The sequence below is a fragment of the Lathamus discolor genome, chromosome 8 (assembly GCF_037157495.1).
Source record: "Lathamus discolor isolate bLatDis1 chromosome 8, bLatDis1.hap1, whole genome shotgun sequence".
In the NCBI taxonomy this organism is placed as follows: Eukaryota; Metazoa; Chordata; class Aves; order Psittaciformes; family Psittacidae; genus Lathamus; species Lathamus discolor.
Genome location: NC_088891.1, coordinates 20071022 through 20086171, shown reverse-complemented (window position 1 = coordinate 20086171; position 15150 = coordinate 20071022). Strand labels below are relative to the sequence as shown.

Genomic DNA, 15150 nt, shown 5'->3' with positions numbered 1-15150 from the left:
TTCGCTCTTGCTCCCCTCCATCCATCAGAGCACGCAGCAGAAGGCAGCCCCCCCCCCCCTTCAGCTGAGTTCTCTCCCCTTCCCACTCCATTCCGGAGGCTGTAGGACCTAGAGCAGTTGCTGCAGGGCAGCGGTAACCGGAGCTGCAGCTTTCTCTTGCCCTGAGGGATGCGCAGAGCTGACATCCAGATGCCCACCTCCGGCTTTAATTGCCTGAATGGAAGGAAAACACTGCTGCCAGGAGGCTGGATGCGGGCTCCCGGCATCCAGGGCTCTCCCTGCCAGCCAAAGGATGGGGGGAACCAGCAGCCTGGGGAGGACAAGGCAGCCCAGATGTTTGTCCTCCCAGGCCAGCAGCTTTATTAAATCACACTAAACCTTCATCAAATAAGCAGCCGTTCAGAGCCTGCAGCACGCTCGGCCTTATCCGCAGGCTGCAGAGCCGGGGGACTGCTTCCTCCCCTCCGGAGCAGGGGGAGTGAGGCCAGTTCCTGCTGCCCGCTGGTCTAATCAATAGCGGCTGCACGGTCAGCGCGCAGGCAGCCCACACGCTTGGCACGGGAACAAGCCTTTTTCTGGGAAAGCCAGGGGTGGGAGGGCAGGATACAAGTGCCCCTGCTATCTGCAGGCAGCCAGCCCCACACACCCTATCTCTGCCGGGATGCGGGCCCTTGTCCGGGGCAGTTTCATGGATGGGAGGGCTGTGTTTAGCTTGGTGTTTCACCCCGTGGCAAGAGGGTTTGCAGCTCCCTCTGGAAAACAACCTGTGGATATTGAGGACGATCGTTTCCTCCCTGCTAAAACCAGGGAGAGGCAGCAGCTGGTGCTCACAAAGTGGGCTTGGCCCGAGCCAAGAGGGGCAGCGGGAGAATGGAACCCACAGGAGCATTTCCTCTGCTCCAGCGAGTGCTGTGAGCAGTTTCTCAGCCCTATTTGGAGGCACAGCACGCAGCCACCCTTAGGTAGCAGGAAGACGCTCAAGAATTTGTCTTTCTGAGAAACCTTTTATTTGGCGCGATCAATGCTGGCGTTTTTCAGAGCAAAACCATTCCTTCCTCCCCCTACTGAGAAAAGCCTTGAGGACAGGCTCCTGCCACACTCATGCTGCACAAAGCTGTGCCTGGAGGCAGGGGATGCAAAGGAACTGGGGTTTTCTCTGTGAGGTGGGGTGTGGAAAGCCCAGCCTTTGGATTTACAGCAGCCTCTTGTAAACTTTGGGTTCCCAGAAGGGGACTGACCACAACACTTGCATTGAGAAGGGCTGGGGAAAGAGCCGGATCAAAGGCTGATTTCCGGGGCTAGGGAGGTGGAGCTGCTACAAGCAGCAGCTGCACCTCGGAGGTCTGAACACTGTTCCTATGCTGGAGCTTTGCCAGGGGCTTTAACAGCAGCAGGGTCAGGAGCTGAAGCAGGAACCCTGTGGCATGGGGGACAGGGTTTCGTTTCCCAACGCACGACCGCCTTAGCAAAGAACCGGGCAGTCCCGTTGAGGCTTCACAAAAGCCCTGGCAAAAAAGAAAACTAACAAAAACCCAACATCATCATAACCCAGAGGCACTTGCAGCAGACATTCTGCCTTCGTGCCCTTTAAACACATCCTATATTCATTACCTTTGCCCCCTTCTCAGCGAGCGTGAGGGACAGTGAGAAGCTGGGAACCTTTTCCTTCCTCTTACCCAACCGCTGTGTCCCAGCAGCCTAATTCTCCATGTGGCTCCCTGCTCCATCCCAGCCCTCGGGAGAGTTTCCTGGCTGAGGGGTAGACAAATGTTCCAGCTCGTAGTGTCCATTTGTGGCCGCCGCGCTGCTCGGGTCCCCCTTTGCTGCTGCCAGCTTTTTGCTCTTCTTGCTCTCAATGATCTGCTGGAGCTGCCGCGCAGCGTAGTCTGGTTTGGCAGTGAGCACGGTGGCGGGCACGGCCAGCCCCAGGATTTCGGGTACCATGTAGGGCCGGAGCCAGCCCACCAGTGGGGTGCTGCCGGGGGTGTAGTGGGTTTGCTTGTGGTAGAAGAGAAGCCCGTCAACCTGTATAAAGAGACAGGGAGTGAATGAACAGAGCTGGAGGCTCTGCAGGTGGATGCCAGGGCGCCAGACGACGGCCCCACGCTCCATTTGCAGGCCAAAACTCCCAGCTGGATCGTTTTTCCTCAAGCAGTGCAATAAAGAGGGGAAGGGAAAGGAGAAACCTGCGGGATCAGAGGATTTCATGGCTTGAGATCCTCCAAGCCTGCAGACTGCAGCACAACCAACGCTTTCCTCTGGCTGCCGGCAGCCCATCCTGCAGGAAAGCCATGGGGTTTCTGAATAAGGCAATGCACAGAGAGGCCACTTTACTGGATTAAGGGTATTTTTAATAATACATTTGGAGAGTAATTAGAGCTGGTGACGCCGAGGAGCGTAACTGCTGCCTCCTCCAGCTGCCTTAGGCACAATGAATTCCTAATGCTTCCCAAGAGGGAACTTCTCTGGCAATCAATGACAGTTAAGGGCACTCAGGACTTTTGAAGGTTTAGGCCCTAACTCTTGTGCTGCTATTTCCTCACTCTGCAACCCTGCAGCTGGCTGAGCTCCCCCCACTGCCCATTATGCTCAGGGACCTGCATTCCCCCTCTTCCTGCGCTTCCCAGGGGTGTGCTTCGGGAGGCTGGATCCTGCCGTCAGGCTGACTAACGCTGGAGGTGCTGCTCCTCTTAGCTCTTAAAAGGCCATTTGGCCATGACTAAGAGTGGCTGAGTGGGCAGGAGAGACATGAAAAAGAGCCCACCTCGGGCTGAATTGCTCCCAGGCCCTTCCCCAAGCAATAACTCCTGGAATATACACCTAAAATACAAGGCGTTTCCCTCCCCCTGCCTCCCGGGAAGACTTGGGAAGAGCCCCATTCTGTGGCATCACGCCTGCACAACCAGCCCATTCCTGTGGGTGCAGGCACTTGATGAGCAACGGGGATTCTCCGGCACCCACAGGAATGTTTTGGTTAAGTTCAGAGCCTGGAAAGGCTTTTGCCTTCCCGACAGCTCCAAAGATCTCCCCCAAGCTGAAGAATTCCAAGCAGCTCAGCCTGGTGGAATTAGGATGTTCTTCCCCTCCCTGACTTCTCTTCTGTTCCTCCCTATTCCTTCCCGTTTGCTGGACGTGTTGGCTGGGTCCCTCCCGTGAGTCACTGCACTGACACCAGCCGCAGCAGAGTAAGGGCTGACACATCCCTGAACCTCAGACTCCTCAGGTTTGCCTCTCGGACCTGCTGAGGAGCTGCCCTGGCAGGGTTTCACCCTTCAAGGCTGCTGCAAATGGTGCTTTGCAGAGTTCAGGTGCTCCACAGGACTCCCAGGGCTCCCCCCCCCCCCCCCTTTTACTCCTCAGATGTTCGAGGAGGACAACAGCTCCTCAGATCCACTCCAAAACCCACTGCAAACCCAGTGCCGAGCACCAGAGCCTAAGTCCATTGGATTCAGTGGAAGATACTTCTGAATAGACCAGCTCCGCTCCTAACTGGAGGTTACAGATTGAAGACCCGGATCTGAAAGCACTGACTTCCTCTGTCACCACCTCATGCGCTAGAGCCTTGCAAGGATCCCAAATGCTGGGGCCAGGCATAAGACCTCTGTTATGCTGTACTGTCTATAGGAAAGCTGCATTCTGTCCTCTGCAAAGTTTGTTTCCATGTGTGCTGGGGGTGGAAGCTATTTATAGGGATTTCTTGGGCTCCCTCTTGTGGGCCACCATGAAGGGACCCATGGTTCATGAAGGGATCCACGGTTCTCTTTATTCCTGGAAGGGGCATCATGGGGTTTTGGGTGTTACCATCTGATTTGAGCCAAATTAGGCCACATTTCACTTATTGAGGTCGCATGTATTGGCCTGAGAGAACCTGGGAGGCAAATCACAGCTGAATCACAAGGGAGACTGCTCAGCTCCACCTCCCTCCCCATGCCTTTCGCAATGGTCTCCTTCGCAGGCTGCAAGTTCTCTGCTCTGACCACAGTGGGGCAATTCTCCCCAGCCTTTCCTCCCGGGAGCAGATGCCTCAGGAAGGAATGAAGCTTTCTGCAGTAAATACAGGAATGGCTGTTTCTACAGAGGCACTCAAAGCATTTGGCATTGAGCAAGTCAGCTGTAGGAAACCTGGGATGGGACTTTCCACTCCTCTCTAGTGACTATCCTGGCTTTGACATGCAGAAGGCCAAACCAGCCCTCACGTGGCTTTTGGTCTAGCGGACAAGTAACCTCTGTAGAGGCTGTTCCTGATCCTAGGGCTTAGACTGGGCACTCTGCAGGAGCTGCTGCAGCCACTGGAGGAGCTTCTGGCTCCCAGATGTTTGTCACTGACACTGCTGGAATGCCATTGCCTCCATCCTCTTCCGCTGCAGTGCCAGGTCAGTCAGGCTGGTCTAAAGCAGACCGAGCTGCTTTCACAAGAGCCCCTCTTGCTGCTCACAAACATGGGTGGCACATGGGTTTGCCTGTCCTGCCCTTCTCCCACAGGTCAGCAGAACGGCACACCAGCACCTACTCCTAAAGCTGAAGCAGCAAAGGCAGGTGTCCAGTTCAGCTGCTCTTACTGGGAGAATGATTGCTGAGGAGAGCCAAGAGCTGCAGGAGCCAAAGGCAGGAGGCTGCCAGCTCTGTACTAAAGCAAAGAGCAGAGCTTGTGCTATCCCATCCACAAGATCCTATGGTCATAAGAGCAGGACAGACTCATCTGAACCCCTCCCAGCCATTTCTGTTGCAGTTACCTGCCCCCAGCCCCAGTACATTTCACGTGCCCATTGCTAACACCCAAACCCCTCAGAAACCATCAGGAGCTTGCCAGCATCCTTCCCCTTCCTCCCCACAAGACACAAGATAGCTGAGTGCCTCACACACAGACAGATGGAAGTAGCTACACTAAGGAAACACAGAGCCCATGGCTGAGGGCAGAGAAAGACACCACTCTGCCCACCCTGCAGACCCCTGGAGAAACACCACTACATAAGGGAGCACATGGCAGAGATCCTCATGCCTGTACCCACATTAGCCCACCCAGGGCAGCAGGCAGGACCAGCTTTGGCCCTGGAAAGGTTGGCTGTCCATCACACTGCTGCATGAACGTGAGCTGTGCTGCTTCTGGAGGCAGTCTGCATGTCTGCACCTACCCTGCCTTCCCCAAAGGCTCTGCCAGATTGTCAATAGCAGCAAACTAAGGCTGCCCAAAGAGAGGGAGTGCTAATGTGCACGGCTTAAGTCTTGTAATTAGTTTGGCTGGATGCAGCCTGTACTTGGTGAGAGGGTAAGAGATCAGCCACGTGCATGAAAGGCATCCATCCCCTACAGAGGGAAACAGCAGCACACCTCAGAGATCCTGAACAAAGGGGATGTCCTCTCCAAGGACTGGCAGTGAGGCTGATTCTAAGGCTGAGGTCCAGCCCCCCACCATGTTCTCACCTCGAAGGGGAAGTCCATAGCCAGCACCTTACACAGGCTGTCTGCGGAGCAGGAGAAGTTCTGCAGGCCCACAAATTTGAACTGAAAGAGTAAAAGAGGGTTAAAAGAGAGACAATTGCATGGCCTAAATCAGAACAGGTCACTGAACCCAGCACTGGTGTGGAGGCTGACAAGGAGGAAGGATTTGCTCTAGTGTGAGAGAGAGTGAAGGAAAGTAACTGGAGAGGAGATCTCGAGCAGGGACCATGTCATCAAACTCTGGCTTTCCTGCCACAGGGTATCAAGGGCCTAAAAGCATAAGTAAGCTCAAAAAAGGATCAGACCAGCTCCTGAAATGCAGGACCACTGGTGGCCATTAACTCCATGATCTAGGTATAACCACTGGCTGATAAAGTCAGAGGGAAACATGATGGGTATCTCCAATCTCTTACTCTTCCCTTAGCAACTGGTCTTTGTGATTACTAGGGGTTATTGGGACAGACAGAACTCTTGATGGGATTCAGAACAGCAAACCCCAGACCTAAAGGCGAAACAAGACCAAGCTGTGCTTTGGTGCCAAGCACAGCCCACTGGACAAACTGGGAGTGCTTGGACACCTACAAAAATCACCCTTGCCACCAGAAAGCATGGGGTGGAATGGCTGTTGGCAGTAACCCCCACCATCTCTCCATCAGTGCTGGATAAAGCTTGTACCTGGCTGCAATTTCACAAACCTCATTCCCAAAACAGAAGGTGACCTTTAAAAGAAGACCCACAATGCCCAGAGAGCATGAAATCTACAGTGCCCAGAATGATTTATTTCAGGTATTTTACCATCCCAGTTCCACGACTCCCTCTCTGGCATTTAATGAGATGTGGATGGCAGAGCCTCAGTGCACAGCTCCCACATGCTCCCCATACCTTTTTTTGCAAGCATTTTAAGACTGCAGGAAGGACATCTCAGGAGAGCTGACCCTGAGATGCTCTTCTAACCGAAATAGAAAATGATGACCTCTGGGCAGGATGCAAAGCAGACAGACGTCTGCTCCAGACTGCTGGCTCAGCCAAGCAACTCTTTCCACCCAGGAAATGAAAGCTGAAACAACCCCCCTTCATTAGGTAGCTGTCTTGTGGATATTCCCATCGGAGTCAGAACAGGATGTTCTCCACATACAGATACCATTGCTGCTGGCACAATCTGCCCAGCCCCCAGGAGCTGCTCTGCTTTGCTGTGGCTGAGCACACACAGGAGCTGCAGAGCCATCAGGTCCCACTTTGCAAACCATGTCCCATAAACCAGGCTGCCAAATCTCTTCTGTCTGTCCTTAAAAATCCCTTTCCAAGCTGCTGTGGGCTCTAGGTCTGATGTCCATGTTTAAGTCTTCAACAGAAGACTTTATTCTCGCTCAGGAGGGACTCCAGGTGACAATCTAGCATCCAAACGATACCTTCAGCAGTGAGCTTAAACAGGAGGGAAGGTTAAAGCTTTACAAGCCTCTCCCCTTGCCTTCTGAGCCCACAAGACTATGCAAGAATAAATCCCATCGCAGCCAGGCTGCCGACCAACACTGCCTCTGTGGAAACCACACTGGTTTTCCATTGCATTTCAAGGGAAAGCTAAAAGCAGCGTGGAAGTTAGCTGATACCCTGCTTTCTGATCTCCCTCAGCACTTTGGCTGAGGAACATAAAACCGCACTCATTTACAATATTCAGTGGTTCTATTTACATCCTGAACGTGGCATCCCATTTCATCAGAAGTACACTTTGAAGCCTGATCTGTAAGGGGCAAACAAAAGCAGCTTCCGCTTGTGAAAGAAACCGCTGAAGCCTGCTGAACAGGAGAGCTTACCCCCCGTCCTCCTCCTGAGTACAAAAGAACTTACGGGATTAATCCTGCTTTTCTCTCCCAGCCCTTCCTCTTCTTGGATCTTTGAGGAAAGCCAGAAAAATCTGAAGTCAGTCTGTGAAAGGGAGCAGATATAATGACTATCCACTACACATCACTGATGAGACCCGCCCGAGCATCTCCACCCCCTTGCACAGACTCAGCTTCACTGCAGAACCAGCAGCACCCCAAATCTGCTATGTCCCCCAGTACCCACAAAAGAGGCACCCACTATTCCAGTAGCCAGCACAACCTATAAAGATGATGGTGGTGCTTCGGCAGAATATGGCGTAGTGGGCAATGTTCAGCACTGGCTGCAAAGCAGCTCATGCAACAGTGAACAAAAAGGAGGGCAGGGCAGAGGAGGGGGATTCAGTACCTGGCAGTCATAAATGGGGTGTCCTCTCCAGCACATCACATCGAGGATATAGTAAGTCTGCTTTGCCTCATTGTAGATGCAGTCCAAGATGCAGTACACTGCGTGCACAGACACAGGGAGGTCCAGACATGCTCCAGGGACTGCCCAACCCAACAGGCAAATGCCAGAGCAAATAGCTGCTGCATTAAGCCTACCCTGATGTAAGGCTATGAGGTGCAGAGGGATCCCCTCCAGCTAACACACGCTGTGACCACAAAAAGCCTTTAGTTTGAGGAATCCAACAAGGCTACAGAGGTACCAGCCAGGGACACAGCAAGCAAAGGCGTGTTCCAGGCAAATGGCATTTATCAAAGAGTAACCTCTCCTCAGGGCAAGCAAGAAGCTACAAAAGGTATTAAATAAACCACACTGCACTGCTCTCTCTGGGAAGACAGAGAGGATGTAGAGGTTTAAGAGTAGCAGTAAACCAGGCAGCTAATTAGAAGCTGTTCTTATCTAGCATAAAGGTATTGGATACTGTCCATGCTTAGTTATCTCCAGAGGTACAGGAAGAGGGCTGAAGCCGTAAGGAGCACACAAGGGCACAGCTCAGGGAAGCTGGAGCAGCAGCACTGGGCCTGCCACACACACACTCACAGGGAGAGGCAGGGAACTCTCTATCCCAAATTTCTCCTCACTCTGTTACCTTTCTCGCCCATGGAATTGTGCCTGTTCCCCCCTGGCAGCAGGGATGGGAATCTGTTGACACAGAAGCCGCTCTTGGTGTAAGCTGCTGTCCAGCCCTGTGACGAAGCAGGAGAGGAGAAAGATTAAGTCAAGCCAGACACACAGGCCAGTCATGTTGGCTGGGAAACAGGTACAGGTGCTTTACCAGCATCACCGTGGCTGCTGCTTACCCTGGATGCCACAACCAGCGCCCTTTTCCCAACAGGACACACAACTACAACCCACTCCTGCTCCAGATCCATAGGGACATCCACCAACCACTCTGACAGCATCAGCTGTGGAGAAATCCAGGAGCAAACAACAGTGAGTAACAACTCTCCTGAAGCTGTGGAAAACTCACAGATCAAGGAGAAAGGAACAAGGTTTTGACCTGGCTTCAGCAGCTACACTGAATGTACCAGAGGCAGCTTATGCTGCTCAGCACCCTGTGTTAGGAGGCTGACTCCTTCCCTCCCTCTAACCAACCTGCATGACAGACTCCCCCCAAGCTTTTCTCTTGCTTCCCAGCTGTTCACAAAGCTTCAGATTACAACAATGTCCTCTCTTGGGCACTCCTTACCTTGGTCCCCACTCCAGCACTTGATTTACTCTTAAACACACGGTAGAGCTTACAGACTCCTGAACATGAGGAGTAAAGAGCCCAGACAAGGTGAGCTCTTCAGGGATGGCCTGGCTATGGTCACCTGCGACGCTGTGAGTCTTTTAGGACCAATATGGCACCGAGGCTGATAAAACCCACCCACTGAGGCTTCCCTTCCCAGCGTCCCAGACATGGGGAGAGACAGAACTCTCGAACCGAGTGATGCATAACAAACTTGAGCTGGAATCTCCCACAGCACACAGGCAGCCCATCTCCATCCAGCCTCCGACTAACCACTGCACATCTCAGAGACAGAGCTGAGGTGCAGCTCCTTCCCGAGCACCGCACGGGCAGGATGCATCCTTTCCAGCCCCAGCGCACCCACCCCAGTGGCTGCTGGCCCTGAGCAGCTCCTCACCTGGTTGGCATAGCGCTTGGGCAGCCTCTTGCCAGCATCCACGTCCATCTCCTCTTCCTCCGCATCCTCCCCGTCCTCGCCCCCGCTCTCCACCCCTGCCCAGTCATCCTCCGCCAGCCTCCTCGCATGGTTCACGTAGTCCAGCCGCCTCCTGAGGGGGGAGAAACAGCGCGGGTTGTGCCCTGCGGGAGGCACCGCGGCCCGGGCCGCGGCCCCGGCGGGAGGAGAAGCGAAGGGGAAGCGGACTCCACTCACTGCCGCTGCAGGCGCAGGAGCCGCTGCCGGCGCTCGGCCTGCCCCGGGCCGCCGCGGGGCTTGTACGCGGCCAGGCGCGGGTGCGGGCCCGCGGGGCTGTTGGGCGCTGCCAGGGCCACGCCGGCCGCCAGCGCCGCGCTCAGCTCCTCCATGGCAACGCCCGCCCTGACGCGCTTCCGCCCGGCGCGGCCTGCAGCGCCCCCGTGCGGCGTGGAGGCTCCGTGCCCCGCTCTCCCCGGTTAACGGCAGACCCTCCGTGAGTCGGTGCGCCCGGGGCGGGCAGCGGGACGCGGGGGGGAGGCGGGAGCGGGCGGCGCCGCCAGCCGGGCCGTGGTGCGGGCTGGAGCCGTGCCCCCCGGGCTGGCTGCCTGCAGAGGGCGGCGTGCGCCCTGCCGCGGCTCCCGGGCTGCGCACCGGGCAGCGTCACGGGAGGCTGGCGGCCAGCCCCGCCGCCGGCACCGGCACCGCCACCGCCACCGCCACCGCCACCGCCACCGCCACCGGCAGCCCCGGGCAGCCGCGCCGGCAGCGCGCAGCGGGGGCACACACCGGAACCGGACCCCGGTACCGAGAGTGGCACCGGAGCCCCGAGCGGTAGGAGCGAGTGGCGGTGCCCCCCCGGCGCCCTGAACCGGCCATGCGGTGAGGGCGGCCCGCCGGGCCCGCGGAGGGGCGGGAGGCGCGGCCGGGACGGGATCCCTCCTCCCTCCGCTCCGCCGCCGGCGCTGGCAGCCGCCGGGCGCTCCCGGTACCGGCCCCGGCGCGGGCCTGCGGGGAGCCCGTGCCCTCGGTTCTGCGGGAGAGTGGCGGATTCCAGCGGGAAAAGCCCTACAACGGCAACCCAGCAACAACCACCCGCGGCCGTCGGGCCGGAAGGGAATTGCAAAATCCCGGGGCCGGGATCACCCGGAGCTTGGGCTGCGTTTGGGGTCGGTTCCCGGCGCTTTCCGGCACCCGCCGACTGCTGTTTTACCCACAGGAGTGCCGGGAAAAGTCGCTTTGGATCGATTTCCTCGCTGGCAACAACATCTTTTCCTCCTGGAAAGTGAAACTGCGGGATCAGCGTCCCAGCGAGCTAAAACTTGGGAGGATATGGCCGAGCTCGGCTCCGGGTCCTGCCGGGGGTTACGTCCCGCAGGAGCGACGGGAATGCTGCTCGCTTGACAGGGGAATGGTGTTCTTAACCGGGGCGCCTGGATCGGGGGGTCACTTGGACACACGGACATTGGCGACACCTCGGAGGGGATTTCTTCTCCAGCTTTTCCTATTCCCCTGAGGAGCCGGCCGAGCCCTTTCCCATTCCCACAGCGTGTGGGGGTTTTGGCTGCTGTGTGTGCCCCCGGGCCCGGCCATGGCGTTGAAAGCCAGAGCGCTTTACAGCTTCCAGAGCGAAAACAAAGAGGAGATCAGTATCCAGGAGAACGAGGAGCTCGTCATCTTCAGCGAGAACTCCCTGGATGGGTGGTTACAGGGTCAGAACAGCCGTGGGGAGACCGGCCTCTTCCCAGCCTCCTATGTTGAAATCCTCCGCTCCCGGTCAGGCTCCAACTACACGGATTACTCCAGCAGCCCAGCCGGCTCCCCCGGGCACGACTCCTCCTTCTACACCGCTCCCTCCAACCCCAGCATCCCCTACCAGGGCAGTTTTGAGGATGATGATGATGATGACTGGGATGACTGGGACGATGCGTGCACGGTGGTGGAGGAGCCCCGGAGCGCGCCGGGCACCAATGGGCACCCCTCGCCCAGCCTACAGTACCCACCAGCCTATGGGCACGACCAGCACGCCGGTTACCGTCCCAAGCCGGCGCTGGAGCGGCAGGACAGCATGAGCTCCTCCAAGAGGGGTAGCGTGGTGGGGAGGAACCTCAACCGCTTCTCCTGCTTCGTCCGCTCGGGGGTGGAAGCCTTCATCCTAGGGGACGTGCCCCTCATGTCCAAGATCGCCGAGGTGTACTGCATCGAGATGGGCTCCAAAGGTCCCCAGTGGAGGGCCAACCCTCACCCCTTCATCTGCTCCGTGGAGGACCCAACCAAGCAAACCAAGTTCAAGGGCATCAAGAGCTACATCTCCTACAAGCTGACCCCCAGCAACATCAACTCGCCCGTGTACCGGCGGTACAAGCACTTTGACTGGCTCTACAACCGCCTCCTGCACAAGTTCACGGTCATCTCGGTGCCCCACCTGCCCGAGAAGCAGGCCACCGGGCGCTTCGAGGAGGACTTCATTGAGAAGCGCAAGCGGCGGCTCATCCTCTGGATGGACCATATGACCAGCCACCCCGTCCTCTCCCAGTACGAGGGCTTCCAGCACTTCCTCTGCTGCCGCGACGAGAAGCAGTGGAAGCTGGGCAAGCGCCGGGCGGAGAAGGACGAGATGGTGGGCGCCAGCTTCCTCCTCACCATCCAGATACCCACGGAGCACCAGGACCTGCAGGACGTGGAGGACCGCGTGGATGCTTTCAAGGCCTTCAGCAAGAAGATGGACGACAGCGTCCTGCAATTGACCAACGTGGCCTCGGAGCTGGTGCGCAAGCACGTGGGGGGCTTCCGGAAGGAATTCCAGAAGCTGGGCAATGCCTTCCAAGCCATCAGCCACTCCTTCCACATGGACCCGCCTTACAGCTTGGATGCCCTCAACAATGCCATCTCCCACACGGGCAAGACATATGAGACCGTGGGGGAGATGTTCGCTGAGCAGCCCAAGAATGACCTGTTCCTCATGCTGGACACTCTCTCTTTGTACCAAGGGCTCCTCTCCAACTTCCCAGACATCATCCACCTCCAGAAAGGTAAGGGTGGTTCCTCCCCTGTTGATGACCTCTTCTGCACGATGGCCCCATGTGAGTGGAGGTCAGGATGCAATGAGGACATCCTGTGCTGTGGAGTGATGGGAATGGGGTATCAGGATAGGGGTGGGAATGAGGGTGGGGGCCTGTGGCTCTCAGGGGGGCAGCATGGTCCCTGCTGGCTCAGCTCCCTGCTTGCCCCAGCCGGGGAGAGGCGGCTGGGGCACTTGTGTCCATGATCAGGCTTTGTCCCAAGTGATGCTGTGGGCTCCTCAAGTGCTGCTGGAGGGGTCAGCGTAGGCATTGTTCCCCCAGGCCCTGAGCAGGAGCTGTTGGCTCCAGGGTGACCTGCCCTGACCTCATGAGCATCTCCATCCACCACCACTTGTTCCTCCTCATCCTCCCTCCCTGGCAGAGGCTCAAGTTTGCTTCTCCAGGGCTGGGACATGGCCTTGGGCCGGGGGGAGCTGCACAGGGCTGGTGGGATGTGGATGTGTCCTTTCTTTCCTCCAGCCCTGCTGCAGTCCCCCGGCCACACTGGACCTCCTGGGGACAGCCAGGGTCAAACTCAGGAGTAGCTCCCTGCCCCTCCGAGCCCAGGAGCGGGCACCTTGGATGCTCCCCGTGTCCCCTTTGCCCCCTCACCAGTCCCCAGAGTATTTGGGGTGTCAGGGAGGAGGAGGAGGGGGCTGAGCCGTGCCTGCTTTGCCCTTTCCATGGGAGGCCGCGGGCAGGGCCGGCTGTCCCTTTGCACCCAGCAGCGGGTGTGCCGGGGCTGGGAGCGGGGCCGAAGTCCACGCACTCCTCCCGGATCGTGGGGGCAGGGAGCTCTCCCTGGGGTGAAGCCAGGGCATCCGCACGTGTCCGTGCATTGCTCCGCATCCCTGCGGGAGGCAAAGGGGAAGGGGAAGATGCAGGTCCCCTCCTCGCCTGTCCCTCCCCACGTTGTTTACACGGCTGGTGAAGAGGGGCTGGATCCCATCCGGAAGCAAGGCTGTGTGGGCAGAGCGGAAGGCAGGATTTGGCCTCCAACCTTCGCTTCTTCCTCCTCCTCCTCTCCACTGGGAGCAGGGCTGGCACGGCCGGAGCACTGTAACCCCGAGTCTGGTGCACCCAGCGAGGGGCAGGGAGAGGGGAAAGATCTGTGGGCCAGATCCTGTTTTCAGGCAAACAGGATCTCTGTTTGCCTGAAACCTCTGTGCTAATGAGGGGGAGGAATGCAGGGCCAGAGCCAGGCAGGATTCTTTCGAAACCGAGCTGTAAAAATAAATGGAAGGAGGGGGGAAAAGTGGTGTCAGAGCATCAGCTGCCTCTGGGACAGGGAGATGCTTTCCCAGCGAGTTCCAGCCAGTACTGCATGCCCTTCCTGCATCCCAATTCACCGCCTCCCAGCCTAGGGTCTCCCAAAGCTGCTCCTGAACCCCATCCATGGGGGGACATCAAACATATGTAGGATAGGCTTGGCCAGGGGGCTTGGCTGTGACAACACTGCCCCATGTTAGCTTTGTACACCAAGCCTTGAGTCGCAGCCCTCCGGTAGCCCAGACTCCCCAAAATGTGCTAAATGTGAGCTGACCGCCTGGGGATGGGGCAGAAAAGGAGTTGGGGAGGTTGGAATCCAGAGGGAAAAGACTCCTTGAGGAGGGGGATGGGGATTGATGGGCAAGGGGAGATGACAGCCTGGGAGCACGCAGATTCCCTTATTCCTGTGCTGGCTGGGAATGGCAGGGGCAGGGGGATCACGGGGATCCATCAGCCTCTCAGCCTGTCCTCTGCCCCGCAGGCGCCTTCGCGAAGGTGAAGGAGAGCCAGCGGATGAGCGACGAGGGCAGGATGGACCAGGAGGAGGCGGACGGGATCCGCAAGCGCTGCCGCGTGGTGGGCTTCGCGCTGCAGGCCGAGATGAACCACTTCCACGAGCGGCGCGTGGCCGACTTCAAGAGGATGATGCAGTCCTACCTGAAGCAGCAGATCATCTTCTACCAGCGCGTCAGCCAGCAGCTGGAGAAGACGTTGCGCATGTACGACAACCTCTAACACCTCCGCTTGCTTCCCCACAGCCTCGCAGACCTCCTCTGGTTGTGTCGGGCTGAGACCCAGCGGGAACTCATCACGCTAGTGACCAAATACCTTTGGGCTTTCTTCCCCCCTTCGCAGGTGGGCAGGGAAGGGCTCGCCCACGGGCTGGATGTGCCACCTCTTTCCATGGGGACCTCCCACCCCGCCACGGGTCTGGTGGGGACGCCGGGGGTGTCACAAGAGAGATGGATGTGCGGGTACCTCCGGTGATTCTTAGCTTTCCCCAGCCCTCCCTCCTGCAGCAGGGAGGTGGGCGCATCCCAGCCCGCTGGGAAGAAGAAATCCAAGCGGTCGACATTTTGCACACTCCAAGCTTTTCTGATGGAAAGAAAACCAGAAGAAGAAAAAGAAGATCTTTATTTGGAAGAGAATGATTTTTTTGTTTCTTTTTGTCACGAGAGGTTTTCAATATTTTCCATTTTTCGCAAATGTTTCTGCAGCATTTTTACCAATCACTTTTTAAATAGAAGCACAGAGGCTGAGGGCACCTCTTTGTTGTCTGGGAAAAGGGAGAAAAAAACAACAAAAAGGGAGAAAAAACCAGCCCCAAAGCCTTTTCAATAAAATTGTCAGTAGAAAAAAACCCTCCCACCTCCTTCCCAGAGATGTCTGTGGAAAACGGAGCTGCTCCAGCATCC

The 15150-nt window shown here is 57.2% G+C and overlaps 2 protein-coding genes across 3 annotated transcripts; one reads left to right on the top strand and one right to left on the bottom strand.

The window, feature by feature from the left end:
• Positions 1-984: 984 nt before the first annotated feature.
• Positions 985-9894, bottom strand: SNUPN (snurportin 1). Its single transcript, XM_065688354.1, has 8 exons — positions 9645-9894; positions 9390-9540; positions 8562-8666; positions 8351-8447; positions 7666-7763; positions 7285-7362; positions 5422-5502; positions 985-2025 (listed from the first exon to the last, which is right to left on the bottom strand). Exons 1-8 carry the CDS (start codon positions 9794-9796, stop codon positions 1699-1701), a joined length of 1089 nt encoding a protein of 362 aa, XP_065544426.1. The 5' UTR covers positions 9797-9894; the 3' UTR covers positions 985-1698.
• Positions 9895-9927: 33 nt separating this feature from the next.
• SNX33 (sorting nexin 33) lies at positions 9928-15096 on the top strand. 2 transcript variants are annotated; one of them, XM_065688353.1, is made up of 3 exons: positions 9928-10286; positions 10624-12436; positions 14217-15096. In XM_065688353.1, exons 2-3 carry the CDS (start codon positions 10996-10998, stop codon positions 14468-14470), a joined length of 1695 nt encoding a protein of 564 aa, XP_065544425.1. In that variant the 5' UTR covers positions 9928-10286; positions 10624-10995; the 3' UTR covers positions 14471-15096. The 2 variants fall into 2 exon arrangements, with proteins under 2 accessions (XP_065544425.1, XP_065544424.1); XM_065688352.1 differs by having other exon boundaries at positions 9928-12436.
• Positions 15097-15150: the final 54 nt, after the last annotated feature.

Coding starts and splice junctions, on each gene's coding strand:
- SNUPN (XM_065688354.1), bottom strand. CDS start 9,796: ATGGAGGAGCTGAGCGCGGCGCTGGCGGCCGGCGTGGCCCTGGCAGCG. Junction 8,667..9,389: donor CCAAGCGCTATGCCAACCAG/GTGAGGAGCTGC, acceptor ATTTCTCCACAG/CTGATGCTGTCAGAGTGGTT. Junction 7,363..7,665: donor ACCCCATTTATGACTGCCAG/GTACTGAATCCC, acceptor TCCCTTTCACAG/ACTGACTTCAGATTTTTCTG.
- SNX33 (XM_065688353.1), top strand. CDS start 10,996: ATGGCGTTGAAAGCCAGAGCGCTTTACAGCTTCCAGAGCGAAAACAAA. Junction 12,437..14,216: donor CATCATCCACCTCCAGAAAG/GTAAGGGTGGTT, acceptor TCTGCCCCGCAG/GCGCCTTCGCGAAGGTGAAG.